The sequence below is a fragment of the Plectropomus leopardus genome, chromosome 6 (genome assembly GCF_026936395.1).
Source record: "Plectropomus leopardus strain MGB_pleo_1.0 chromosome 6, ASM2693639v1, whole genome shotgun sequence".
Taxonomy (NCBI): domain Eukaryota; kingdom Metazoa; phylum Chordata; class Actinopteri; order Perciformes; family Serranidae; genus Plectropomus; species Plectropomus leopardus.
The window spans coordinates 11,333,439-11,360,986 of record NC_142181.1 but is presented as its reverse complement, the minus strand read 5'-3'; the positions used below and the strand labels follow the sequence as shown (position 1 = coordinate 11,360,986).

Here is a 27,548-nt window from a genome sequence, read left to right as displayed (position 1 = left end):
CCATTTTCTGGACGTGCCATATGATGGTTATGGTCTTTTTTTGAAAACGCTATACCATGACCTGACTCGACATGCTAAAATATGTAATTTTTAGCAACATTTTAACAACAAACAACAAACATTTTACTTTTTTTTCCATCACATTTTTTACATTGTTTAAGAAGTTAAATTGAAACTTAAGACGAATTGTGAAACTCACAACTCCCCAGCCCTATTCCCTAAAGGTCCAGTGTTTAGGATTTAGGGGGATATATTGGCAGAAATGGAATATAACATAGTAAGTACATTTTCTTCAGGGTATAATTACCAGAAAATAAGAAAGGTAATTTTTACCTTATTGTAATTCCTCCCTCACCGTCCACTTCCGTCTCTTAAGGCCATGACACGCTAAGCTGAAGGTCAGACGTCCACAACTGTTGGGCTGATGGTGAGCATACGTGGCCCGCATCACTGCTGGCCCTCATCTGCTTTTTCCCCCAATTCAGCATGTTGAATCGGCGGCACCAACTGTTGAGCCCGTTGTTTAATGAAATCACTCTGATTGGCCAATCAGCTCAGTGCACTAAAAGAAAAATGTGGGTGAAAAATGTAAACACGAGCTTAAATCAAGAGGGAGTGAGGAAGAAACAAACTTGTTACATAAGGTGAGACTTTTTTTGCTTAGCCATTGTAGATTGTGTTGTCAATGAGCACACTAGAAAACTAGCATCAAGAAAGTCTTCCAGCTTCCCTTCTGGAATGATGAATACAGATAACTACTGTCTGCTGGGATGAAGAGGTATTTCCTCTCATGCAGGCGCAGAATGCATGTGCTGGTTGTTCATTGGTTTGGTGTGTTAATATGCATCTTTTTGGACAAGACACAGCTACATGAAGTGACACAGCATAAGGCTTCTGTTGCAGCTAGTTCTCTGATGTTGATTTGGTGTGTCTGGACCTTTAGCCTCAGCTATTGTATTAATCAGTACCCAGTAAATGGCTTTTTTTTCTTTGTTTATTGTACACAAGATCATTTACGAAAATGCACACAGATACAAAGGAGCTAACTGGCCTTTTTTTTTTAAGCTAAAGGCTGCCGAGTGCTGTAGTGCTGTAAAGCTGTAAGCACTTCTTGTCAGAGAACCACGCCCCACTGGCCAAGCTATGTATGGTGAAAGCAGGCAACCAGGGCACTCTGTGGGGGTGGGATTGACACAATATTAGGTTTACCATGCTTCCACAGTAGCCTTAAAAAGAAAAATGAAACAGCGGCTCTAGATAGTGCCTTCTGGGTTTTTGCGTTGGCCACGGTAGTAGGAAAATTCCATAGTATGTAAACTTGATCAAGTGGTTTATTTACAAAAACAATTTATGGAAGTGGCCAACCACAACCAACACTATAACAGGGGGAAGAAAAGCAAACATTGTCAGTCATGTCTATGTTACAAAAATATTGACCTATTTAGTATTTTACAGTATCTACAACACATTTATCACTTAAACATTCCTTGTCTTAACTTGTTCCATATTATCAAGATTGTCTTCAATGTGCAACATAATTACTTTTGACACTTTTCTTCATGCCTCAAATTTGTTACCTTTACACACAAAAGCTTCATAACACCAGCTGCTAGATCAGCGGTACAGTTTATGTTCTCCTACATGTGAAGATGCAAGACAGTCTCGAGGCTGAGCAGAGGCTCACTTTGTTTCACTTTGCTCAGCGCTTAAAAGTCAATACTCCTTGATGTTTGAACTTCATTCGATTTCGCCTTCTGGGCCAACGAGTTCACATTTTGCGTGTGTGTATGTCTCTATACCTTTGCCCTCATGCTTTGCTTTCCTCAGCAGTGCTTTTGTTGTTGCATGTATGTACATATTCTGTTTGGACCCTTTTGACGAGGGGCTCTGAGGTCAGTGGCAGGCATTTCAAAGAGGTGGTGCAACCACACTTGAGAGTGGCTGCTGCTTGTCTGTCCGGAAGAGGGGGACGAGTGAGTAATCTGATCCGGGATCTGGCCGCGGCTGTTGTTGAGTCCAGAGTGGTTCAAGGGTGGAACACGAGCCAAAGAAATCTATGTCATCCTGGAAAGAGAGCAGGAAGAGGAACACAGACACACAGTGATTAGTAATGTATCTACCCAGAGCCAACCAGGGGCTGACTTCAAACAGGATAGTCTTGTCTACTTCAAAGAACTTGTGCTTTCTCTAATTTCTTTTACCAGCTGCTCTTTGTAGACACACACAGCTATTTCTCAGACCTTAAAAATGGAGCCTAAGAGTTAATTATCTGCAGCCGTTTGACAGACAATGCATCTTCTCTCACATCTTCTCTTCGTCCATTAATGTCTGTGGGAGTTGGTAAAATACAATTCTCAGAGGGTCAATTGTATTTTTCATATATTCTCTTAGTTTTCTGAAGTGGGGAAAGGACATGTTTTCTTCTTTGCTCTCACTCACTGTACTTCCCTCTATGTTGAACACTAAAGATCAAGGGGAAATTAAGCAGTGTGCTTTGAGGCAAAACATTTAAATGCCAAGGGAGTGTCTTAACACACCTGTTGGAACATTTATGAAGAAAACTGATTTATATCCAGGGAAATGATAAACAAACCAGATGGTCCTCTGTAGAAATAAATGTGTGTGCAGTTTTGTGCCTAGAAAATGGAAATCATGCCAAATTAATGTTCTAAAATGTTTTGCATGAGAACAATATGTCACCTCACCTCACCTCCCTGACTCGAGTGCTGTTTGGGAAGAAGTGCACCTGTCACAGCTTCACTGTACCTCTGTCTGGTCCTCTCCGGTGAGTTCTCCCTTGACCTGGACCCTTCCTCGTCCTTCCCAGCTTCTTTCACCTCCAGTCGCTCTTCAGGATCTGCATTGCACTCGGGAAGCCCAAAACACTCAGCCAGCTCTGAACTCCTTCTCATCCCATCATCCTCTTTGCAGACAGACTCTGGATGTCCTTCCAGCTGCATTGGGGTGCTCTCCTCATCCTGGTGTGCATTTCTGTAAAGGGTAATGAAGAAAGCTGTAATATCATCACCATGAATCAATGTTCATAGACACACCCTGTGGTGCTTTACTTTTATGCAAGATTCCTCCAATTGTTCTCTACACTTCAAAGGACCTAATTAACCACACTAAATTATGTGTACGGCACTTTGAATAGCAACAGACATGAGAACGCTGTTCAGCATCTGCCTGCCTGCTGTTACCAAGTTTACTGTCGGTGTAGCAAACACTGGCTGATAGAGGTTGGCAATGTGTTAAGTTAGTCTTCATTTTATTCTTTGTTTGTGACCATAAGTAATTTATATGCTTTATTTTGCAACTTTATAATTGTCTTTACAGTTGGAATCAGGTGCTCTAAAGTAATCATCAATCTATACATTGAGCCAAATGTAAATCGTGATTTGTTTACTTTGCAAAGGCATGCAGTTGTGTACTTGATTGTAAGTGTATTTTGTTTGTTGGGTGGTTAATGTTGAGTTTGGCTATTAGCCAGCTTTAAAGGTTCGGCTCAGTCAGCAGAGTGTGGTGAAACATGGCAGGGTTTTGTCACCCTTTCCCTCCAGGCAGAAAATGTTGGCAGTCATGGTGTTGACAGACAGTTTAGACGGAGGTGTTCACCAAACACTTAGGTTCAGTAGCAGTGCAGTTCATGTAATATGGAGTTTATCAGCTGCAGCTGTTCAGTCTGAGTTAGTGATTATGGTTTTTGTCCAATCCTACCACACGCTACTCTTAAAAAAAAGGGACGAAAAACTCTTATTTCAGTAATATTTTTTTCATCTCTATGAGCACAAAGTTTCTCACCCATCACTGAGACTCATCTGGGACTGGAAGGGACTGTTGTCCAGGTTGCGGCCCAGACTGCAGCTCTCATCACAGCACAGAGACGGGATCAGGTGGACTGGACCTGAACATTGCACACATAACTTCATACAAATGATAATTCAACCACCTGCCATCAATCCTAAGCCTAAAAGCACAGCACACCAATGAAGTTGAAATACAGTTCTTTCTTTGTAGTCATCAGTTTTTTGATTGGCTGTGGCTACAGTATAAAATCTTTTTTAGTCTGAACCACAACCTACCACAGGTGTGTCCAGGGCCCAGGTGACACTGGCAGCAGGGTCTCTGGGGAAAGTCATGGAGCCAGCATGGGTCCAGGCAGGACAGCTCTGCTCCACTGTAGGGACAATCCTGGGACCTCAGAGAAGCTGCTGAGAAAAAATGTTTGAGACAGTCAACTACTGAGACCTACAACAACACCCGTCCCTGTACAGCAGCAATCCTCTACTGGTGCCCTATTAATAATAATAATAATAGTAATAATAATAATAATAATAATAATAGTAATAATAATAATAATAATAATAATAATAATAATAATAATAATAATAATAATAATAATAATAATAACAATACTAATATCAATTGCTGAGGCTTCATACATTGTCTTTATAATAGTTAGTAAATTGTTAACTGATGCTTTACGGTGTCGGCTCTTCAACAGGGGGTTTAAAAGATTTTTTCCATTCTTTAAAAATATGTCTGCTCATGATATTTAAGACTCGTGTTCATGTATATTTTTAAAGATAAATCTGCCTATTCATAAACACAAACAAAACACTGATGATGTTCTGTTACCCATGAATCCTCCTGCAATCGTGAGCTAACTAACCTTCGCTGAATCACTGTGCCTGTTTAAACATGAACAACTATATCAATCTGTCAATTGTTAATGCACCTCTGTCCTCTGTATGAACTGATGTATTGTTTTGTTTCTCTTCTCTCTTTCTTTCTTTTTGTCTATTGTCTGTTAACTGTCGAAGGACTACAGATGTAAATTAGCAGTTCTGCTAACTCCAGCATTTTACATTTGTATTTTATACTGATGTTCATTAATATGCTATGTCCCTTTTACATAAACATTAAATAATGATGGTAAATATCATTTAAGTACTTAGTACTGTATGCAAAATAAAAATGTATGTTTATGCACCGTACTTTATAGCACTATTGTAAGACCAGTAATAAGCAACTTCATACAATATACTGTATGTAGTAGAGGGGCCCTGCTACGTCTTACTTTCAACTAAGGGGTCCTTGGCCTTGAAGACCCCTGGTTTACAGATCAATTACAAGCCACTAAAAACAACAACGTTGGAGTTGCCAGGTTGTGAAACATCTCAACTATCTGGCCTCACATAACTACTTATCTTTTCACCACAATGCATTTTTAAAAAAGTATTTAGTAAAGGCTCACCAAAATACATAACTTCATTATAACCTAACAGAATTGATGAAAAAAAAAACAGCGAAAGAAGTTTCTCACAACCTGGCAACCCTCAATTTTGCCTTTTATAAAGTATCCCTTATTATTTATTGGAAGAAATGTTTTATTTCTATTTAAAGTAATAACAGAAGCCAGGCTGGCTTTGGCTTTGACTTTGTGTCTGTGTGTGTGTGTGTGTGTGTGTGTGCGTGCGTGCGTGCGTGCGTGTGCGTGCGATTGCTGCTGTCAGGTGAAATCCTCACAGTTCTAGTTTTGGTGTTTATCTGAATAAACTTACATGTTCTCTTATGTGTTGGGAAACGCCTCACAACCCCCGGGTCCATGAGGCCGATTAAAATTCTTTTGTATAATTTAAAAGGCAGCATTTTATAGCAGCTTGGGTGAATAGTGGGGTACATGTTTGGACGAAGTGAAAAATATTTAACTCATGCATTCACCTTACACCAACACAGTAAGAAAACACACAACTGTTAATGCCTTGGTAACTTCTACCACACTCTTTGTTTTAGGCGAGCTCACCGGGGAAACGTGATGTCATTAATTCTTTGCCCTGGGAAATTTCACATACTCAAACACATTTGGCTGCAAGAATGCTGGTCATTATACAAGTTCCCACAAATATGCAACATCAGGGTTTAATAAGGCTCAACACTGGAGCGCACAACTGACAGATGAACTGGCACTGTTTGCGTAGTTAACAAAAGAGTGATGAAATCGTACTTATCCAGCTGTATATACTCTCCTACATTTATCTTATTAAGGGCTCTGGAAGTGCCACTCATATTTTAATATACATGTACTGAGTTCTTACACAAGATCAATCACTGCATTGCACTAAGATTCTTTATATTTTTTGCTTCGAGTTACAACTTCCACTCAACTGCCTGCTCCTACATCTCAAAGCACACAATTGAATAACACATTGGGGATAACTTATCACCAAGTATATGCTCTTTGTTTGCACTTCCTGATATCTAAATATAAAGTACGAGCTTTCCTTTAATCTTGAGTATAGAACAAATTGTCATAGATTTTCATTTTCATTGAAATGCCAGCACCTCTGGGGGGGTGTCAAAGTTCAACGCTTACTGCATAGAACCAAATGCAATCCTGGCTTGTAATAAATGCACAGCATCTAAAGCAGTTGAAGTGGAGCAGTCTTTATCTTTATCTAGTTTTTTTCGTGGTAAATTTTGAACCTTACTACTGGATTGTTTTAAGCAAGCCTCTAAAGTTACAGCTCTTGGTACTCCCCTGTCCTGATACTGAAAAATCTTTTTCAAATGCTTTTGGACACAAAAAAATGTGAACAAGTGAGTACAGATGTTATGACTCACCACTGGGCTTCTTCTCCAGCAGCTGTCTCTTGCAGTAGATAACACACAGCACCAGCAGGGCCAGAAGAACAGTGGCCAGAGCGCTGCAGATAACCGCGGCCAGGGCCATGTCCCGTGGGCTGGTCACCACTGCGGGCAACGGCACAAGGTTCACGCGCCCACTGCCTGCAAAGAAAGCAGAGAGAGATTAATGTGATACACAGCAGAACGTAATATGCAGACTGATTCTTTAATTGCCCAAATAACAGTGGACCTATACATCGTGTTTCAAGGTGATGAGTCGCATTCATACAAGGTCAAAGTAAACACACAGCTTATTTCTCATGAATAGCAGTTATGTGTTAACACTTAACGAGGAGCACTTTCATATTATCTGACACTTGTGACAGAGCAGCTCTGTCACTGACAGCGGGCAGCACACTCATACACCCACACACACACATACTACCGCTGCCCCTCTCCACAGTATATATCTGCAGGCTTGGAGGGAGCAGTTTCAGGACCACAGATCTAGGACCCTCATTTTTTGCAACAGTGCCACCCAGTGAATTGGATAAATGCAAAATACAGGATACTTAAAAGGTTTATTTCACCAAAATATTATTTAACAAGTAAAATATTACAAAATATTACTTTATAGGGATACTTCACAATAACTTCCCTTTTTAAATGTTTATTCCAAACAAATACCAAATACTTAGAATAGCATAGCCTACTGAAATAGGTTACTACGTTCTGCCTTGCAATCAAACTTGGTTGCTTAGAGTTGCATGCATTGCAATCTGTAATCAGCATATTGAGTATTGTCAGGTAAAGCAAAGATGCGATCATATTTGGCCAGATATTTGAAAGGTTGGAGAGAGAAGACACTTAGACTCTGAACAAAGTGTAAGTACTAAATATGATTTAAGTTTAATTTGTTTAAAATGAGACACAAATATTGGAGAATTTTACTTCAAAACGAACAACATCTAGCCGTGCGCCACTGTGTAACGATAAAGTTGAACTAACGATGACAGTACCGGTATTAAAGGCCTTAACATATACTTAAACTAACATTAGCCTACATGCTAACGTTAGCTGGCTACCCTGCAATACGAACTGTTACCCCAACAACTGTACAATATAAAATACACTTAGGCTAGTTAGGAAAAAAAGGAGAAGCATAAACATTACAGAACATAGCTAACATTAAGTACAACTGTCTAAATAGCCTGCAGGTACACCTTTCTCGCGCTTCTAGCTGCGGGCAGCGCGCGCATACACAGGCCACACACTTTGTGTTTCCCTCCGTTTTCACCCAGCTATTAAAAATACCTCACGAAAGTCTCCTATTCTCGTATCTGTTTTAGTTGCGCGACCAAGGGTGCACACTCAGTTCTTCTGCTACATCTGTACGCATACATCCACACACACACACACCGTCTTACACTTCGCCGCTAACCAGATGTTGTGTGCTCACCTGTCGCCCTCCATGTCTGTGTTCGACTGGCGAAACAGAGCCAAACCATTTCCTGTGTTAAATAGAGCGCTCTCGCGCGCTCACTGAGTCATGTGACTTACGTGATTTTGTTTATTATGTTTAATGTTGTGCTGTGTGCATAGTAATTTGTTTTGGTTCAGTAAACGAGTCTGAACAGAGAGGTTAAATTATTATATAAAATACACTGAAGGTGGAGGGACTGCTAAAGTCTTCTCTGGCTGTGTAATATTATCAATTGTATTTTTTTAATGCATATGACACGCCCAGTGGGAGGGGCTATGAGTTTAATCTCGGCCAGGTAAAGGTAGAGATGGCAATTTAGATTTATAAGAGATCCATGCAATTTCGGCACCGAAGATCGAACTGTATGGAAACGTTTCGTCGATTCCGGTTTCGGCACGGAGTTCGAGACGGGTTTCGAAACGTCACGTGATCATGTCAAACTCCGACAAACGGGATTTAAACGATTTTTTTAAATGACATACTACACAGAATATAGGGCTCTCATGTATATCTGTTGTTCGTCAGACTATTATGCACATATATTTTGTTAAAAATAGCTATAAATGCTGGAAAAAATGGTTTTAAAGGAAAGGACCACAGGGAATGCTATAATTTTTGATCCCATAGCCATCAAATCATAAAAACATGCAGTGTAATATTTCTGGGTGTCTGCACTATCAACTAACTGTAGCATAGGACCAACATCATTAGGTCACATAATAATGCTAAGAAACAGTCACCACATCCTACAAGGACTGAATAAATAATTGACGTTTTGATTATATCTGCATGACACCTATAGACTAGGCTGGGGAAAGGGGAGATTTCAATATAAACATTGAGTGATAACTACAGTGTCAGCTTTTGCCCGTGGATGCCAATGTTGAGCAAACAAGTTTTGAAACGTTTCAAAGTTTCGAATTTGCCATCTTTTAGGTAAAGGTAGTGGTGTCTTGGTTGCAGAGGTGAGAGTGACAATTGAATTGTTTTTGTGCCTGAGAGTTAAGGAAGAACTCCATTCAGTGTTGTTTGTTTTTGTGAACCTGTACATGGTGTGTCTTTCTCTTTTTCATATTTTTGAACTGTTTTTTTTTTCACCTTTGCAAATATCTGGACTGTTTTTGACCTTGGGCGGCCCGCACAATAAATTGCACCAACACCAATCTTTTGACTACACCATCGTTTTTCATGTTTATGAGGAGTCTGTGGTAGAACCCCGCGACACACTTCAGCCAATCAGAATCAAGTAACGTGAGACAAATTATTCCTCTGTGCCTGGAGCCAGTTATCTCATTGCTAAAGTCTAATGAAATATGCAGAGGAGTTCAAAGAGAAAACGCCTGTGGTGGATTCTCTTTTTAATTGCCTCTGTCTCATTCCCCACAGAAGATGATTTACAGACATTTCCCCCCACCCGGCCCACAGGCTTCCTGACATGCTCATCACAAAGGACTGAAATCAAGAAGCAGACATGCTGGCCAGGCTTTTGAAATGGGTCACATATGAGTGTGTAGGCATTTCTTTTCATTATTATCATTATTATTTTGCGTTGTCATTGTGTCTGTGGGGGTGAGCTTTATGCACCAAGAATGCCACTTATTAAACAAGTACCCACAAATACATAACATCAGGGTTTAATACGGTTCAACGGTAAATATCACAAAATAAGACAAATGAGCAGACACTCACACACAGAAAACAAACTGGCATCTGCTACATTTAATTATCTTTTTTAAGAACTTGTCAGAGATGAAGGCACAATAGCCTGTGTGATTTGATTGTAAATTTAAGAGCAGCGATATGAAAAACAATACTGAAATGTTCTATCACTTAAACTGGGTGGCATTTTTAAAGGGTTGTACAGAACAGCTATGACTTATTCACATTTTTTGATAGTGTTTAAAAGTGAAGAGCTGTCATGGAAGGACAAGCCATTGCATTGCTTGTACCATCAACAGATAACGGAAGTGGCTGATATCAAGAAATCCTACCAATGGCTGGAAAAGGCTGGTCTGAAGGACAGCACAGAGGCACTGATCATGGCTGTAGAACAGGCACTCAGTACAAGAGCCATAGAGGCCAGGGTCTACCACATGAGGCAGGACCCCAGGTGCAGGCTGTGCAAAGAGGCCCCTGAGATAGCAGGGTGTAAGATGCAGGCGGGCACAGCGTACATGGAGTGCTTTAACCAAGTGGCTGGCATCATGTACAGGAACATCTTTTGGATGGAAGTCCCAAGCTCCAAATGGAAGACCCCTCCAAAGGTGGTCCTGTGATCCTGTGGGACTTCCAGATCTAGACTAACAAACTGGTAATGGCAACCTAACCAGACATCGTAGTGGTTGATAAATAGCAGAAGAAGGCAATAGTGATAGATGTAGCAATCGTCAGGAAAAAGGAACACAAGAAGAAAATACCAAGAAATACCAAGGACTGAAAGAGGAGTTAGAGAAGGTGTGGAAGGTAAAGGCAGCGGTGGTACCAGGAACAACATCTGAGATTTCAGTCCAGAAGTGTGCAGTCCTAGAAACAGCTAAGATACTGTGCAGGACCCTCAAGCTCCCAGGCCTCTGGTAGATGACTCGAGCTTGAAGGAAGAATCTAAATATGTATATATATGTGTGTGTGTGTGTGTGTGTGTGTGTGTGTGTGTGTGTGTGTGTGTGTGTGTGTGTGTGTGCGCGCGCTCTGAGAGGAAAAATGTCACCACTCAAATGAACCCCTTACATTCCTATCAAGAAGAGAGGGTGTGTCCAATTACTACACAGTTCCTGATCGGTGACGTGTAATTTGAAACTAACAACTATTTTCCGTTTTTGGAGTTGCCACTGCAGGTTGAGACTGAACTACGACATTAACAAATCATTTAGCTTTCTGGATTTATTTGGAGAAATGGGTTATGAAAATCCTAAAACAGTTGGGACTGCAGCAGCACAATACTGTTAAACACACAGAAATTTTGTAAAAATAAACAGTGGTCTGTCACTTTCCTGACATCCTGTTTGATAGTTGAAATATGACAGAGTTACATAAGGGCTGCATGTTTCTCATTACAACTTCAGCTCTTTTGTTTGCAGCTTTAAGAGGGACTTGAAGAAGAAACAGTAGGGCGCCTGAATTCTCCATTTGAGTGGCATTTCCCTCTGAGGCCATTCACATGTAAGCTTAACATAATTGTCTCTGATCATTATCAGTAATCAAATATAATTTTACTGATCAACAGGTCAGGTGTGGTTTACTGCCGAGCACACAATAAAAGTATGACAGACTAGTTCACAATAATGTGGGGGGAAAAAACTGTGAGAGATTGTTGATGAATACAGCAAATATAATGAATGACTTTTTGTTTGAGAAAATCTTTTTCAGTGGGCCCTGCTGTTTGCTTTTCAGTACATTAATCATAAAGGGAACTGGTTTCAGCCTTTTCACATCCAAGAGCTCTTTGTTATGCACTGTAAACATTACTTTAGCTTTGGGCAGTTTTTTTTATTCAGCCAGATAGGGGATAAGGGTATTTTAACATTCCTTCTAAAAGGAAAACTCAAATCAGTGCTGAGAAAGTTAGGTTTGACCCAGCAGGCACAATAAAGGAGCATTTTCATTTAAGCACTGAATGCAAGGACAAAAATAGCTTATTATTTGTTTTTAAAAAAAATTGTCACATTCTATATTTTACAATTCTTTCACGTGCCCTAAATACATTGCAATTTATATATGTGTATTTATATTGAACAATTTGGCTGTTATGTTTTCATGTGTTGTGTAATCCTACTGATGACACAGTATCACCTGTTGAGATATAATTGAACTTTAAATAATTTAAGATTTTTGGACATATAATCTTTTTCTTATTCAGGAATTCAGGTAAGAATAAAGGTAAGTAATGTATGTAGCACTGTGTAGGAGTAGGTTTTGTTCAGTAATATGGATAGCTACTTTAATTTACATTTTGCTAACTGGTAGGTGCAAGTATAAAGTAGACAGTTAGGTTCATTGGTAGGTTAAGGATTCAGCAATATGGACTTTTCATGCAGAAGAGTTCGACTCATTTTACCTAAACGAAATTAAATGGTGGATAAATTAAATTAGATAAAATGTTTATGGCAATTCAGATCTCACAAATTCAAATGTAAAACTATTTAATTACCATTTAAGCCTAATGTTAATTAAATTACATTTTTATGGATATGTGGACACCCTGTTCTCATAATGACATTTTTAATATTCAAGTTTGGGACTTGGATAATAAATGGATAATAAATTGTCACAGCAGAGATCATCATAATAATCCTCCTACACACAGAACCTGCAAAGCATTGTATCAGTAATCCACACTTGTAACTTCTCACAGTCGTGTTTACATTCGCTCTTCATTGTCAAGGTCAAGTTAAACTCATCCAAGGTGAGCATCATCTGCCCCACAGCACAAAGGCAGCCTGTTATCAGAGTCCCAGCAGCTGCAGCAAACACAGATAAACACTGGTCCATTGAAGAGAGCTCACCTGCTGATATTATCTCCACACAAACCAGACCAATAAACCACAGCCTTTCATACAATCCCTGTCTGTTAACTTTATGAGATGCCACATACTCCAAATGAAAGAAGTACTTCTTTACACCTCAGAGGGATCTTTGCCTTTTGTCTGCACAAACTCTTCTGAGAGGCTCTTTAGGAGAACTGAGCTTTGTTCTACTCTGAACTCTGAATACAGAGAGAGTAAATATTTTTCTGACTGCAGTCCTGAGAGCTATAAAACAACGTTTTCTATTTTATGTTGAGATTATTATAGTGGTTCAACCCAGAATTTATTCGCAGAACCTTGAACTGATCACTTTGACTTAAGTGTCATATAGGAAACCACGAAAGTATGTTATAGTACATTAAAGTATCATTAAAATTACTATATATATCAAGTTTTAGAGTCTATTCTCAATAATTACCGTGGTTATAGGAACTTAAAGTAGCTTTTATGATTCGGTGTTTCTAGGCAACTCTACATTAACTTGCAAATTAAGCACATTAAAAATATTAATTTGGTGAATAAATAAACAAGGGAATTAGCTTCTGCCCACTGTGACTCTCAGAGATTTGGAAATGTATTAGCTTTGCTTGATTTGATGCTACTTGAGACAGAATATAAAACTTCAATGAGATGTGCATCTTATCATGTTATTCCTTTAAATTTGTGATCATGAATTCATTTTCCTCCGCTAGTTAGGGGACGTTCATAAGGAAGTCTTTCTTAGATTAGATTCTCCAAATGCATGAAAACACTTGCAGAGCCCTTTTTGGACTTTTAGCACCTGAGACGTGGTGTATTTCTGACAGTTATTAAGAGGTACTACAGACAAACTTGAAATCACCTTTTGCATTCTCTCACAGTGAAAGTGGATATGTCTGGTGGAATGATTTACAATGTACAGAAGCATGACACCTACTGTGTTTGTGGTAAAACATTTTACATTCATCAGTTCTTGTAATGCAACACCACCAAACACCATTACTGCTGTGAGGTTGTGGTTTGATAATTGCATGATACCTTATTTAAGACAGTAGTGAGAACAAACTGATCTGCAAACAACAGAGATCATCATTCCAGCAGCTGACGTCTGAGAATACTAAACAGCTCTGGGTTGAATTGCTGGCAGGCAGTTATAGTCAGGAATGTTTCCTGTACCTTGCCAGACTGATATGTTTTGTCCTATCTGTGGTGAGAACTGATTGCATGATCCTTTGAAGTCAGTTAGCACACTGCAAGGGTGTATACCCTTTCTTCATGTTACAAGATGGAGCATTGAGGCTATCAGGAGGGATAGAGGTTTATTTGATCATGTTTGATTTGACTAGTCTTGACAAGATCCTATGGTAGCATGTAAAAACAATGTGTGGCAGAATTTGCCCCATTTCTTTTAAGTATTTTATTTGTTAAAGAAGGGATATCCTGCCTAAAATATCAGCGATAACTGATGCTTTATGGCTGCGTTTCAAAACCACACCATTGTTTCTCTACTCTGAAAAAGGAAAGATGAAATTCCCATCTGAATTGTGTAATCTGGTTTGAAATAGTAACAAGAACAATAGAGGCATACACTACAAAGAGCAGGTAGGATTCTTTCTACTTGTCTGCATGCATGTGTCTGTCTGCATGCCTGTGTGGGTTAGCATGCTCTACCGTGACAGTGAAAAACTCTAGCAGATGAAACACATTAAAGAGGCTGAAGGAATCCATAAAACACAATCTCGTTTTTTACTCGGCTCCAAAAAGCCACTGGGGGAAAGGCAGGAGAAGAAAAGGGGGGTGGTTTAAGATTTACAGTCCACCCCAGACAGCGACTGCCTCCCCTGCACAGATGCACCATTGCCCCGGGGCCAGTGTGGCCTATTAGAATGATCTGCCCTTCAAGTTTTCACCACCCTCCTCAAGATAACACTGGAGGGAGGGAGCAAGACTTTCAAACATTTGGAAAAGCTCCACTGAGAGTCCCTGCAGGAGCTAACTACCAGCTATGTTCTGAGACACAATAGCCATTTTGTTTTTCGCAGGCCTCCTCTAGTATCAAAACGGGAAGCTGCACAGATGGACAAATGAGCAGACAGAGGGAGGCCAGTTGTCTCAAAGCCAGTTTTCATCACAAAACCCTGCAACAAAATATTTTTAAAAAAAATCTATATTGTATAAATTTAAAAAGCAAACAGCGGATGCTCTGATGAAATCCTGATTCTTTACATCTGGGGCTTGTGGGCAAACTATTTTTTCTGGGGAGCTATCTCCATTTATTTAACATGAGGCTGCAAAACGTGGGTGGGACCGCTCTGGTGCTAACGCAGCCAAAAAGTCTCCTCAGAAACAGCTGCAGCCTCCTCTACCATCAGGAAGTCACACTCAATTACCAAAGGTGTAAGTTCACTCGCTTGTTGGTTTTATGTGTAAATGTGAAATCATAAGGTTGTGCTTAACTACTTCTAATGGCCAGAAGACTGATGTTAATTGGATCTGTTGCCTACTGGAATCCAAGCCCTGCGTTACTGTAAAACACCTCCTGTCTCCTTTTTGCATAATGGATCTGCACAAAAAGGTAATTGATTGTGCTGCTCGAGCCGACACAGTCCTTGTGTGTTTACTCCGCTGCTGAAACTAAAACACATAGAACAGTGCAGTCTTTTTTTGAATGCCATTGAGACATGTTTTGTCTAGCGATATCAATGGAGGTTTTGTTTAAGGAAGTTTGCTCATTTAATCCAAATTGAGTGCTGAAAATGAGTGACATTCTGAGCTAATATAATCCAGCGTTGGCAAATCCTGTATTATGTTTGTGGTATCCATTTCAGCTTTTCAAATGCTTAGCTTGTAAATCCAAGCATTTATTTGCACATATAGCGTAGCTGCTTGGCTCAGTGAGACTTAGTGAATGAACTGCAGCTCGCTCCACCCTTCAAAGTCTGCAGTTGTGGTTACACCAAAGGCCGTGTGCTGGCATGTTAAGAGTGTGCAGGCTTTGTAGTGGCACTGTAGACTGAGTTTTGGTTCTGGCAGTTTTTGGCTAGAAGTTCAGTAGTGGGCTGTAGCTGGTGATGTTTGATTTTAGACTATTGTATTCCTGTTGTTTCATCTGAAAACTTCACCTATTGTGGTCTGGCATGAATAGCCTGTATTCATGGGAACATTTAACGAAACGTCTCACTGATGTTTGGCCAACTGTTAGAAGAGGTAGAAGAAAAAAGGAATGGTGCTTACAGTGCGGCTCATACGGAGGTGGAGGGTCCCCACAAGGTATACACTCCATGTCTTGAAAACCACTTAATTTGGTCTTCCTATAGTATCTGTTGAAGACACAAAATGACACGTTTAAACATTCAAAGCTGTCATGAACAACAACAAACACACAAAAACTTTCATTATGTTACATATTAACTCGTATAGAACCCAATTATGTTCGAAACATTAAAAAAAAACTGTATCAGTGGATTTCTACAAAAAACAAACATTGATTTGGACACTTTATAGAGAACTCCAGTAATGAGTCCTAAAACCTGGAAATCCATCAGTGTTTCAGAACCTTCTGTTCCCTTGTTTCAAGGTCAGTGGGGTTTTTTTTAATGGGTTTTGGGTTAGAAGCCTGAAATAAGGTCTGTGGTTAACATTTTGTTCTACAACATCAAATATGTCCGTAAATATCCCACTCATAAACTTTGAAGCTATCGTGTGTCTTCAAAAAAACAGTTGCTGAAGAATGGCTAAATGAGATTACAGAACGGCATCATGCCAAACTGATCCAAACACAGCTTTACAGCCTGGCAGTGGCGACGTGACCATAGTGTAGTTCATTTTAGTCTAGCAATAGTTTTTACTTCTGGTAATTTCTTTTTGACGAGGGAACCAGGGAAACACTAGCTTCCGGGTTGGCCTGCAGAAAAACGTCCTCCCTAGGCCACTATTTGTCTGTTTATATGACACTTATCATAGATCTTGAATCCTAGAAAAGTTATGTCCATTGGAATAGATGGGGGATATGAACGATTGAAGATATATGTGTGTTTTGAAACATGCTTCTCTTTTTGTCGGACTATCACTGCCAAAAGTAAATCTTTTTTTATCAGTAACACAACTGTTTGGTGGAGATGTGTCTGTCCTCTCACCCCGGCAGACAGTCGCCGCACACAGCGTTGCTGGTGGTGGAACAGTTACCCTTCTGGAAGCGGTTGATGAGTCCACAGTCCAGGCAGGGCTTGCACTTCTGCAGGCTCCGGTCCTCCTTGAAACGACTGCTCCGGCAGGGCACGCACCGGGCATCCTCTCCATAACCAAAGCCACATTCCTGGGGGGATTAACAGGAGAAATACACCGGGTAAGAGGTGGGGTCGGTGGTTTGGGGAGATGTGCAGCTGGTGAAAAGTGGGCTTGAATGTGGACTATCGGGGGTCTGGAATTAAAGAATGATCTTGGCTCGCGGGATCAGGAGAGAACAATGATCTGCCTCTTTTGAGAGTCCATCTTACACTGGCAATAATCTCCCTGACTCTCTTAGCATGAATGAGCGGCCTTCCGCTGCAAGACCCAGAAAGGCCAGGCATTTGAATGATAAAGGCCCTAGGGGACACCCACTGTTGTATTATTGCAAGTTTATTGCTGCGTTTTTGTGTGACTCCCTCTCCAAGCAGACTCTGTGAGTGTCCTGTTGATTGAGAGGCCAGCAAGCAAAGGAAACGCTTCAGGAAGAGGGCAAGGATTATGGAGAGGTATATGGGCAAAATAAGATGAATACTCTTTTTGTACTCAACAATGGAAAGTGCACTTAAAAAGCACAGCTTCCTACTATCGTGTGACTGATTTAATGCTAAACCACCTTTTCAGGATTTGTTCACCTGAACCAAGCAAAAAGTAAATTATAAAATATATTTTTAAGAAGAAAATTGTATTGTTTTTTTAAATATATAGTCTGAAAAGAAGATCAAGCATGTGTCATGTTTGTTTTTGTCAAATTATAGGTATTTCAGAGTCAGAATAACTTTCACATTTATTATTGTTTTTATATTTTCGTGCAGCAACTGGCAATGTAGAAATGTAGATCTGGCATAGTTTGAAAGGGAAATTTATTGGTAAAGGAACCAAGTCTTAACACTGAATTAAACTTAAAATATATTATTTCCAAGTATTCCTCCAGCTGTTCATTTCCATCTGCCAATGTTGGTCTTATTTTGTCTCTTTCCTAATTGGCCCTCTGTCATATCCCTTAAAGTTATGTTGAAAGACTGGTGTCCTAAATGACAAACTGACATTTACATGACAACTGATATTACTGTACACCACACCGAGTGAAAAGACCCTACAGGATGACATCATACATTGATCATTCATTATCAGCTCCAGAGCAGCTGCCCTCCTGTTGCCTGGTGTTGCCACACGCAATCCCAAGCCAGAAGGATAGACAGGGGGGTGGGAGGTGCTCATATATCATTAAAGTGAAGGCCAGCTTCAAGCAGGGCTTCTCTCTTCTCTCCTCTCTTCGCCCGTGTCCCATTTCACTGCCCAGGCATGCAGTCCTGCTGGAATGTGGGCACAAGAGTCTGATATGGGGGTTGGGTTTGGGGAAGCAGGCTGGCAAGAAATAAAGGGAGGTTAGTGGAAAAGATGCGATCGTGTGATGGCACCATGGAGTCTGGACGAAAGATGAGGATTTCAGTCCTTCCTGTCAAACACAAGTGAGTCTGACATTGAACCCTTGGGCCAGGCCTGGCTGAGGTGGACCAGCTTGGGCTGGACTATTGCAGCTGTTGTTATGAACTCTCCATATAAGGCCTTGCTCTCCAGCAGGGCGGGGAAGGGAACAGTGGAGGTGGGGGGAACAGAGGGAGGGAAGAGACAGAGAAAGAGTGAGAAACAGAGAGGGGGCGGCTGATGAGTGATATTAAGGGGAAAGGAGGAATAAAGAAGACATGGCCGCTCACTGCTGCAAGCCATGGTCTTGCCTGTATGACAGGGATGAAGCTCAGACTGAGCCAAGGGCGGCTGGAAAACTAGCATGGCACTCAACCCTTGTAGTCCTTAAGAGAGTGCTGTCACCCCAGTCATTGCAGAGTACCTCACAGTGGATCTGTGACCCACTTCCACATGAAGGAAGGGCCCAGTGATGATTTGTCCCCCCTAAGCCCAGCACTGGCACAAGCTCTGCCTGTGGGGCACCACATGGCAGGATGGGGGCTGATGCCACGTAGACAGGAGCAGGTCAGAGCACTGAAACAAAAGAAAAATGGAGCCAACTTCTGCCCCTCTGATCCAGGCAGCACAGATCATCAAGGAGTGATCTCTTTGTTCTTTTATCCCTACTAACAAAGCTCCACAGAGCTGACATCCTGCACTGACTGAGACTAGCTCTCATCTGAAAGGACTGTACTCTAATCTGTAATCTGTGACGGTAAAGTTATTATATGAAATGTTTCACACACAATGCTTTTTCCAACACACAACTACAATAAAACATCCACCAAAATCAGCAAAAGAATATATATTCAGATTTTTAAACCTCCCTGAAAAGAACATGTTCCCAGGGTGTGTGGAGGTAAAATAATAACAAAAAATACCACAAAACATGCAGAGGGAGGTTAACTATCTCTCCATACATCTGCCAGTGGAAGAAGATAACATTTGAGAAAACTACAAGTGATTTAATCAAGAAAAGAAAAAATAAAGCAAATCAGCAGCAACAACTGTGCCAGTCCCTCCATTTCCATATGGTGCTTTAAGGTGATTTCATGTCAAAGCCATCCAAAAAAAAAAAAAACAACAACAGATGCTTAACATCCTATTTCCCTGTCCTATCTCCTGATCTAGTCTGGGTGAGACTGCCAAGCATAACAGCAGTGTGGAGGGGAGAGGAGAGAGAGGGGAGAGCTGGCTGGGACCTGAAGCATGTTCAGACGCAGAGATATTTCTGAGATTAAGAGGGAATCACAAGGGGGCGGCCAGTCATCTGATCTGGTAATGAAACGATGCTGAAAACAATGCATGTTCGTTAAAGCTGTGTTCCGCCCGGGACAAAATGTACTTACAACTTTTGTTTTCCTCTTTCTGTTACACTTTTTACTGCTTTTGTTTACTGCTTGGCTTCTTTAGGAACAAGAACATTGCAGTTTATTTCTGGCTGCTCTGATTTTGACCATTCTGTTACTTACGTATGACTTTGTCTCTCTCTTTAGCCAGCACCATCCCAAAGTCATTTGGGTGTGTGGCTGAAGGAAATGTTACACTCTTGCTACATACTACAAGATGTTGACACATCAAAGTTGTGTTCCTGCCTCTTTTTTTGTGCCATTGGCAGTTTTCCAGCATGCACTGGAAAGCAATTCACCCCTTCTCCTTCATGCTTGACACAACACAAGACACTAAAGCAACTTACTATGAATGAAACTAAGAATATATGTCCAGCAAAGAATAACTGTTTTTAATGGACGTCCCCTCTGTGTGGGTGGTTCTTTTAGCTACAGTTAGTGTGAAGGGGCTAATTGATGTTTGTCAGCTTGCCTAACAGCGGCTTCCAGAGGCAAACTTCCAGAGCAAACTGGGGCACATTCCTCTGGGATCTCTATGGCAGCTGCACAGAGTAACTCCAAAAGTTTGCTTCCCTCCCAACAGTCAGCGCTGCCTCTCAGAATATGAGCAGATTGTCTTGGTTACGCAGAGCTCAGATCACAAGTTGTTTCTCTGAGAAACTTTCTCTGAGTGCAGGCCCGGGTCGCCACTGTGAGCCGGCATCCCGCTACCTTCAGAGAAAGAATGAGGCAGCCAATTATTAACCAGGACCCCAGGGTGGCTAGCAGCATTCATGCCTGTTGAGCTGGCAGAGGAACACGAGGACTACTGAAGCGTAATACCAACCACAGAGTGCATGTCTGTGTGCACTGAGATTAAAGGCAACTGGGCTTAAATGCATGTGTGCAACAGATGTCAAGGGTGATACAGAGTTTTTTCACAAGTGCTCAAAGATGAAGTGGAGTATTAACCCACCTAAAGTCAGATCCTCAGACTTTTTATTAACAGAATACTTAAAGCTCATGTTAATCTTCATAAGGAAAACATATACTTTACTGTACAATAAACTGATATTAAATTATGTGGAAAAAATCTCTTGAAGCCATAAAATGTGTAGTTCTGTCTTGCTTTCTGAGGCCCATCAGTATCATATGTTATGCATATAGTCAGGTTAAGTTGCATTCAGTTGCTAGTTTATTTGGTTCACCTATCTAATAACCCTGTAATAAAATCTACATTCATAAAAGCTATAATGTTAGGCTTTTGTTTAAACTGTTTTGATTTAACTTCGTGGTGTTTTGACGGCTGTTGAACTGTACTGCTTAACACTGAGGGGTATTTGAAAGATTTAGTTAACCGTCATCCATATTAATGGTGTGCTATAGTGTTTGTTAGTCTGTGTATTACAGTCAAAGTATTGAAAGACCTGTCAATCACTTTGGGAGTAACATCAGGTTACAAAGCAATCTTTAAAATGTTGGTGATGGATGGTGATTACTCTTTTTTTATGATTGTGCCTTTAAACTTTAAAATATTTTGTGACTGTTTCCCTTTTCTCTAATGCAATTAGAGATGTTCCTATACACATTCAGATACCTGAACCTACGTATTGGCCAATACCAAGTACTGATCTGATACCTAGTGTTAAAAAATAATAACAATAATAATAACAACTGGCTATATGAAGTGATAGCTATCATTGTTGTTTGGCATAGCTCAGGTCAAACTCTTTTTAAGAAATTAACAAATACACACAGAGAACAAATCTGGCAAAGTGCCACCCCTGAAAACTAAAGCCTTGCTATTGTGCAAGTTGCCTTTTTACTGGTGGGACTTTGCAGTTCAAAATACTACCGATATTGCTGACATTTTGCTAATGGCTACTGGTAAAGTATTTACTGTAAATCAATTCTTAATACATTTAATTTAATTTTAATTTTAATTTAATCTGACTTTTCCTGTCTTGTACTAACCTTTTCAAAAATTAAAACTAGGAAAACTACACAGGTAGAATTATCAAATTGCTTTATGTAATAATATTTTGTGCAAAAATCCATGTGATACACGACTGATGTTGGAGGTGTGCCATTACTTACTGTTAAATTAATCAAAAAGGCATTTTTTAAATATGTTTGCTTGCCACAAACTGATTCAGTGGTTATACTTCACTCAGCTTTATATCCCAGCCTACTCTCACAAAAATAGGTGCATAGCTGCTGCCAAAAAGGGAAGTCTAAGCTGACACTATAGAAGCCTGTTTGTACAAAGAAAGCACACAAAAACCTGTGTGTAAGGTGGTGGAAAAAACTGTATTCCCAGTCGAAAGAGCAGCAAGCTTAGGCATGGCTTGCTTCAAACAGTGAAGACAATAAGTTGGACAGGGTGCTATGGGGAAAAACAATGGAAGCCATTCAGCTGCAGAAGGTCAAAAGTATGGGTGTGACTGATTAAAGAGGGGTCGGTGTTCTACAAAAGCTAATAACGGCTTGGCTGTTCTCGGCATGAAAGAGAGGAAGTAATAAATAATGTTGGTTCCCTGGATAAGATACACTTTTCTAAACACTGATGTCCATTCTTTTCATGAACCCAACGGCTTTGCTTTTTTTGCAGAGATTTCTTTTCACCACAGGAATAATCCATCTGATTTCTTTGCTGATCTAACTGACCTGTTGCGGGTTCTTTGTGTTACTACACTTTCCTTTTCCTAATGACACACAATATTGACAATATTTTATCCTTTTAGTGACTCCTGAGTGAGCACAGCACTTCAGACAGATCTTCACTCTAAGTTCATTGATGTAAGATGATAAAAAGGTAAATATATCCAAAACATGTTTGCTCCAACCTTTGATAGCTCCTGTCCTGCATCACACTGCTTGCAGGGTTTACAGTTTCCAAACCGGTCCTTGTACTCCTGTTCTCTGCATTCTCTGGTCTCCTCCTCGGCCCCAACAGGAATCTGAGAGGGACAATCATTTGGTGAAAGTTAGAGATTCCTGTGTTTCATCACCACTTTCATTCATAACAGAAAACACAGACTGAATCCACAGCTACGATTCATAATCTCTCTTATTTAAGGGGATCAACCCCCAACTTGGACTCTTCTTGAAAACAAGTCTGATACTGCTGGGATGAGATAAGATGAAACTTTAATGAGCCCTGTGGGAAAACGGCACAGTTGCAGCAGCAGAATCTAAGTCACAAGCAACAATACAGTGATAGCCAAAACCAGAGACTAGATAGTGAATACAATCAGGACAGTGCAGCGGACAAAGGTAAAATGATACTCAGCATTGTCAGGGTGTTACCAGCAAGGACTTCAAAGAATCCCACAGTGTGAGCAGTTGCCTGTTTCGCATTGGCACGCAGTGCAGTTCAAGTTCATGTGTGTAGTTTGTGCAAAAACTAAAAGTTTGCAGCCTCTGCCAGTCACTTTTGGGGAATTTTATTTGAGCTAGGATTTTTTTGATGAACCACTATTTCCTATGTGTCAAAATTAACTTCCACACAATAATATAGAATTAAAATGATTAAAGCAGATAATGTACTTATTCAATGTGTGCACAGTGTATCTTTGCTTGTACACATCTTTGAAAATGCTACAAGGCTTCAACATAGAAACTATACACACAATAAAAAAAAGATTTGGGGTACCCTTATTTTAGGTTGTGCAAAAATCAAAAACACTAAATTATCCTGCTTTCTTGCATTCAAAATGCAAAATCTGAAATGCTTACCAAAGTTGAATATATGACATGCACCGTTAGTAGAAGTGAGAAGGTGTGTTGAAGGATCCAGACCATTTTGATGAGCCACTTGATGCCTACAGCTGAAAAAAGAACAATAGAAGTGAGACTATATATGTTATTATACATCCTCTTCTCTACACACTTGATAAGTTATCAAGACGAAAAACATTTTGTAAAATGAAATTTGTTTTGATTATTACCACAAAGTTCAGGTTTGTTTGACCTCCTAAACCCTTCTGACTTGCTGGTGGGCCAGTCAATACAAACTTGCTGCGCAGCCTCTCATTATTCAAACCCACAGAATTTCATTTTACTTTCCAGTGAAGTCTAAATTTTCAAGAGAAAGCAAATACAGCATGCTTACTTTTATGGGGAAATATGTATAAAATTATGCAGAATACTTAAATTCCATTTGATGGGTGTCATAAAAACATAGTATAATTGTCCTCTCACTGTGAACATCAATAGGCTAAAGCTCCAATAAAGAATAATAACAAGCTTACTCAAAATATATGTGATACTTTCACATAGTGTAAAATATGCTGACATTACAACCTTAAAGCCACAATAATTGAAATCTAATAAAAAAAAAGTGGGGGCGCTGGATGTTGGGGAGGTAGATGTAAAAAAAACAAAAAAACATTTTCATTAATAACACAGTTACAAGCTGTGAAACACTAATTTAAAAAAATAACACGCACGTGCAAACTGTAGGGACTTAAATGATGTTGTTTGATTAAAGTCCCAACAGCAGCTGCAACAGTCCAGCACTATCTAAAAGCTCAAACATGAGGAAGACTTTCTCACGGGATTATTACATATAAAAATAACTGTCTAAAAGTCTTAAAAACACATAATATTGTCACCATGTATCCAGCATCCCAAGCTAATAATCATCCAGTGCGTGTAAAGCGACTGAGAGTATCTTGAGTTTATCAGCTTGTGTTCTTTTAAAACGACACTATGTTTAGTTTCTCTTACAGTCTTGTTATAATAATACAATATCGCACTTGTATATAAATTCAGAGACTGTATGTGTAAAGGCTACATTGTTTCCTGAACTTAGCCAAAGGCTTGCTCAGTATCGTTTGTCGCAAGTGCGTTAACTGAGAGTGTCTAAAAACTATTAAAAAGCTCGTCTTACCTGCTTAAAAGGATGTTGTTGATTAAAGTATTGGTTGTTAAAAGTCGAAAGCAGACCAGTGAGAGGTGTGCTGATGTGTTTCCCGCACCGGTGCGCTCACCATGTCAGCGTTGCTGCTCCTGCCCAACACAACACAGAGGAGCAGCAGCTCGAGGACTACACTCAGCTCACATCAAAGGCGGGGAGAGGGGGTGGCTTTATGGATCTGAGGCGCATGTATCTGATCTGCGATCAGCCTGCAGACATCAAAGACCCGGTCACGCAGCGCTCACCGAGCTCACTTAAAGTGAAGTGTGATCAATGCAGAGCGTTTCCCTTTAGCCGATTTACTGTTACTGAAGTTTGGTTTAACAAATGTAGAATCGGGAGAAGACGAGTGTCTCTCTCCCGAGTGTATGTGGTTTATTTGATGGCTGTTTCATGGCAGCCAATCCTAATAATTTTGAGTACCAGCCAAGTGGTTCCCAAACTGTGATCCGGGGGCCTAATGGTCCTTCGCAGTGCCCCTGCCGGTCCCTTCAGGACTGGAAGTCAACCCAACAAGCTTAAAACCTGTTAGACCTATATGGCAGGACCGTGTACAGTGGTTCATAAACTTTTTCCCTTGGGGGCTGGGTAAACTGATGTCATATTTTAAAGATATTTCATATTATATTATATTCATAACAATGACAGTAGAAAACAAGTGATACAACTGTAGAATTAAACCCAATGCCTAACTGCAAGAGGTGTCTGTTGAATTAGCAATTATGATTAATTTTGAGCAGATTATCTCCTGTGAATATTGCATCAGAGATGAGTTTTACTGATTATTGTTGAAACTTTTTAAATAGGATTCTTTGTATTATGTGCTTTTCTAGTAATTCTGGCCTACCCAATTCATTCACACTATGAGTCACATTCACCCATTTGAATATACACATTCACACACTGGTGTCCGAGGATACCATGCAAGGTGCCACCTGCTACTCAGTTCAGTTTTTATAAATTCACGTGCCCACTCACTGATAAAACAGCCATCAGGAGCAGTTTTGGGTTCAGAATCTTGCCCAAGAATACTTCGACATGCTGTTGATGTTCCTTTCGCTTGGCCATCTTTTCTGGTGCAGGACAAGGCTGTTTAGCATAGAGTGAAGGCTCTGTGATCGCAACTTGTGTCCAGGTCTTCACAGTGCCCCATGAGATTAAACCAAAAACTACACTCATGACATATAATGCTGGTTTGTTGTCCAATCTGCCCGTCTGCTGGAGGTTGTCCACATTCAATTATTTGGGCAGCTTTCATCTCTATATGAGCTGCAGATGTACTGACGTCAGCATGCTGCTTTGGGATTGGCTGAGCCTTGGCTGACTTGTTAGCCCATCTGCTGGAGAAGAGCAGGGTTCAATGTCAAGTTACTGATTTGTCTGCATGGTGGGGGCATGCCGGGAAATACATACTTCATTCATGGATACAAATCATTCTATGCATGTACTTAGACTTCTGTCCAATGCTCGGTCACTCATAAACTTAATTCAAAAAGTTGCATTGTGAATTAGATTTTTTTCCTAACAAAATGCAGCACTGGAAGCAGATTGAACCCAAACAAGTAAAATAAAACACCCCCAGAAAGATATTAAAAGTGAAGATGAACTTTTTGTAAATTATTGTCTGCTTATTATCTAAATGCATTAGAAAAATGCCTGTTATTATATTAAACTGACCTACCTAAAATCTGTATAAAACCTTTTTTTCCTGACAAAATTGTTTTTTCCTTTCCCTAACATGTTTGTTTATATGCCGGTTAAGTTGTGAAGGTTGTTACAACATTAGTTGCAGTTTCCACTGATTTGACAGAGGCCATGTTGACACAAAATGTACATGATCATATCCACTTCTGCTTAAAAAAATATGTGCAGTGTGAACACTGGTGTGTGTCTGCACCAAGGCAAAGACACACAGGACAAAAGTTCAGCACTGCAGCAAAAGTGGCCAATCACTGTACATGTCTGGGCATGTTGTATATCTACTCCAGGAAATCAGTGTCTACTTTGCAAATGTAATTAACTCTTACTTCTTGCCTAATGTGGGATATTAATATTCCAAATGCTTTTATAGGCAGCATGTACCTCATTTGTTTTTGTTATTATATGAGTTACGAGTCTGTCTTAATTCATTCACCAGCTTTATGAGTTTTGTTCCTTTTTTATGAAACCACAGAACAACGGTTTCACACTATAGCAGTCACAATAAAATATTCAGATTCCTCCTGTTAACGTTTATACTGTATGAATTACTTTCCACTGTGCTACATCTGTAGACTAGTGATCAGCAAATCACAGACAGGAGTCACCTAACTGTGAGAGCTTTCTACTGAAGGCAAAGCTTTTCCTCAAACAGCAGGAGATTAAAACTTTGCTGTTGTCTCCATCTACTGGGATGCCGGTGTCATGACTTATTAGTTAATCTTACTGCTGCCGAGAGTTTGACTGTGTTAACTGCAGTCTGCTGTAAAATGTCTTTTGAGTAGTTTGGTCATTCTATTGTATTCTATTCTATTCTTTTCTACTCAGAAACTGAACATACTATGATACAGTCTTTGACACTATTCTATTCTATGACTGCTCAGGATATGATTATATTCTACTCTTACTGAAAAGTCTGATTGTACTGTATTAAAGTCTTAAACTTGGCCTATAATATTTTATTCATATAGCCTACTGCAAAGTCTTTGTCGCTATTCTATTCTAATTACAGTATAGTATTTAATTTGATATTTGATTTATTTTTAACATGTAAGTAAAGGAAATAGAGAAATTGTCATACAAAAGCAGACAGACAAAAAAAAATTACAGATAATGAAAACCTTAAAGCAAAAGTAATGATCAAACACATGATGACTGTGTTTACATACTGGGAAAGGAGTGAGAAGAAGTAAAGACCTATCTAATCCCACTCCTTCTTCATAAATCACTGAATTTTAATCAACCAGCTTCCTTATTATTCCGTTTAGTATATAGTATAGTATATAGTCTAG

General features: G+C 39.9%; 1 protein-coding gene and 1 pseudogene across 3 annotated transcripts; one reads left to right on the top strand and one right to left on the bottom strand.

The window, feature by feature from the left end:
* Positions 1-1,313: 1,313 nt before the first annotated feature.
* Positions 1,314-24,699, bottom strand: tnfrsf19 (tumor necrosis factor receptor superfamily, member 19). 3 transcript variants are annotated; one of them, XM_088078726.1, is made up of 11 exons: positions 24,532-24,699; positions 23,588-23,714; positions 23,376-23,467; positions 22,484-22,597; positions 16,749-16,927; positions 15,847-15,932; positions 6,625-6,789; positions 4,083-4,211; positions 3,802-3,904; positions 2,767-2,991; positions 1,314-2,064 (listed from the first exon to the last, which is right to left on the bottom strand). In XM_088078726.1, exons 3-11 carry the CDS (start codon positions 23,439-23,441, stop codon positions 2,055-2,057), a joined length of 1,077 nt encoding a protein of 358 aa, XP_087934852.1. In that variant the 5' UTR covers positions 23,442-23,467; positions 23,588-23,714; positions 24,532-24,699; the 3' UTR covers positions 1,314-2,054. The 3 variants fall into 3 exon arrangements, with proteins under 3 accessions (XP_087934852.1, XP_087934853.1, XP_087934851.1); XM_088078727.1 differs by lacking the exon at positions 23,588-23,714 and having other exon boundaries at positions 4,083-4,208; XM_088078725.1 differs by lacking the exon at positions 23,588-23,714 and having other exon boundaries at positions 24,532-24,698.
* On the top strand, positions 9,972-10,717 carry LOC148189332 (uncharacterized; annotated as a pseudogene).
* Positions 24,700-27,548: the final 2,849 nt, after the last annotated feature.

What these genes read in the sequence shown, in the direction of transcription:
- tnfrsf19 (XM_088078726.1), bottom strand. Translation starts at nt 23,441, where the DNA reads ATGGTCTGGATCCTTCAACACACCTTCTCACTTCTACTAACGGTGCAT. An exon ending in TGCGGCGACTGTCTGCCGGG is followed by an intron (nt 15,933 to 16,748) that starts GTGAGAGGACAG and finishes TGTCTTCAACAG; the next exon opens with ATACTATAGGAAGACCAAAT. An exon ending in GCTGGAGAAGAAGCCCAGTG is followed by an intron (nt 4,212 to 6,624) that starts GTGAGTCATAAC and finishes ATTTTTTCTCAG; the next exon opens with CAGCTTCTCTGAGGTCCCAG.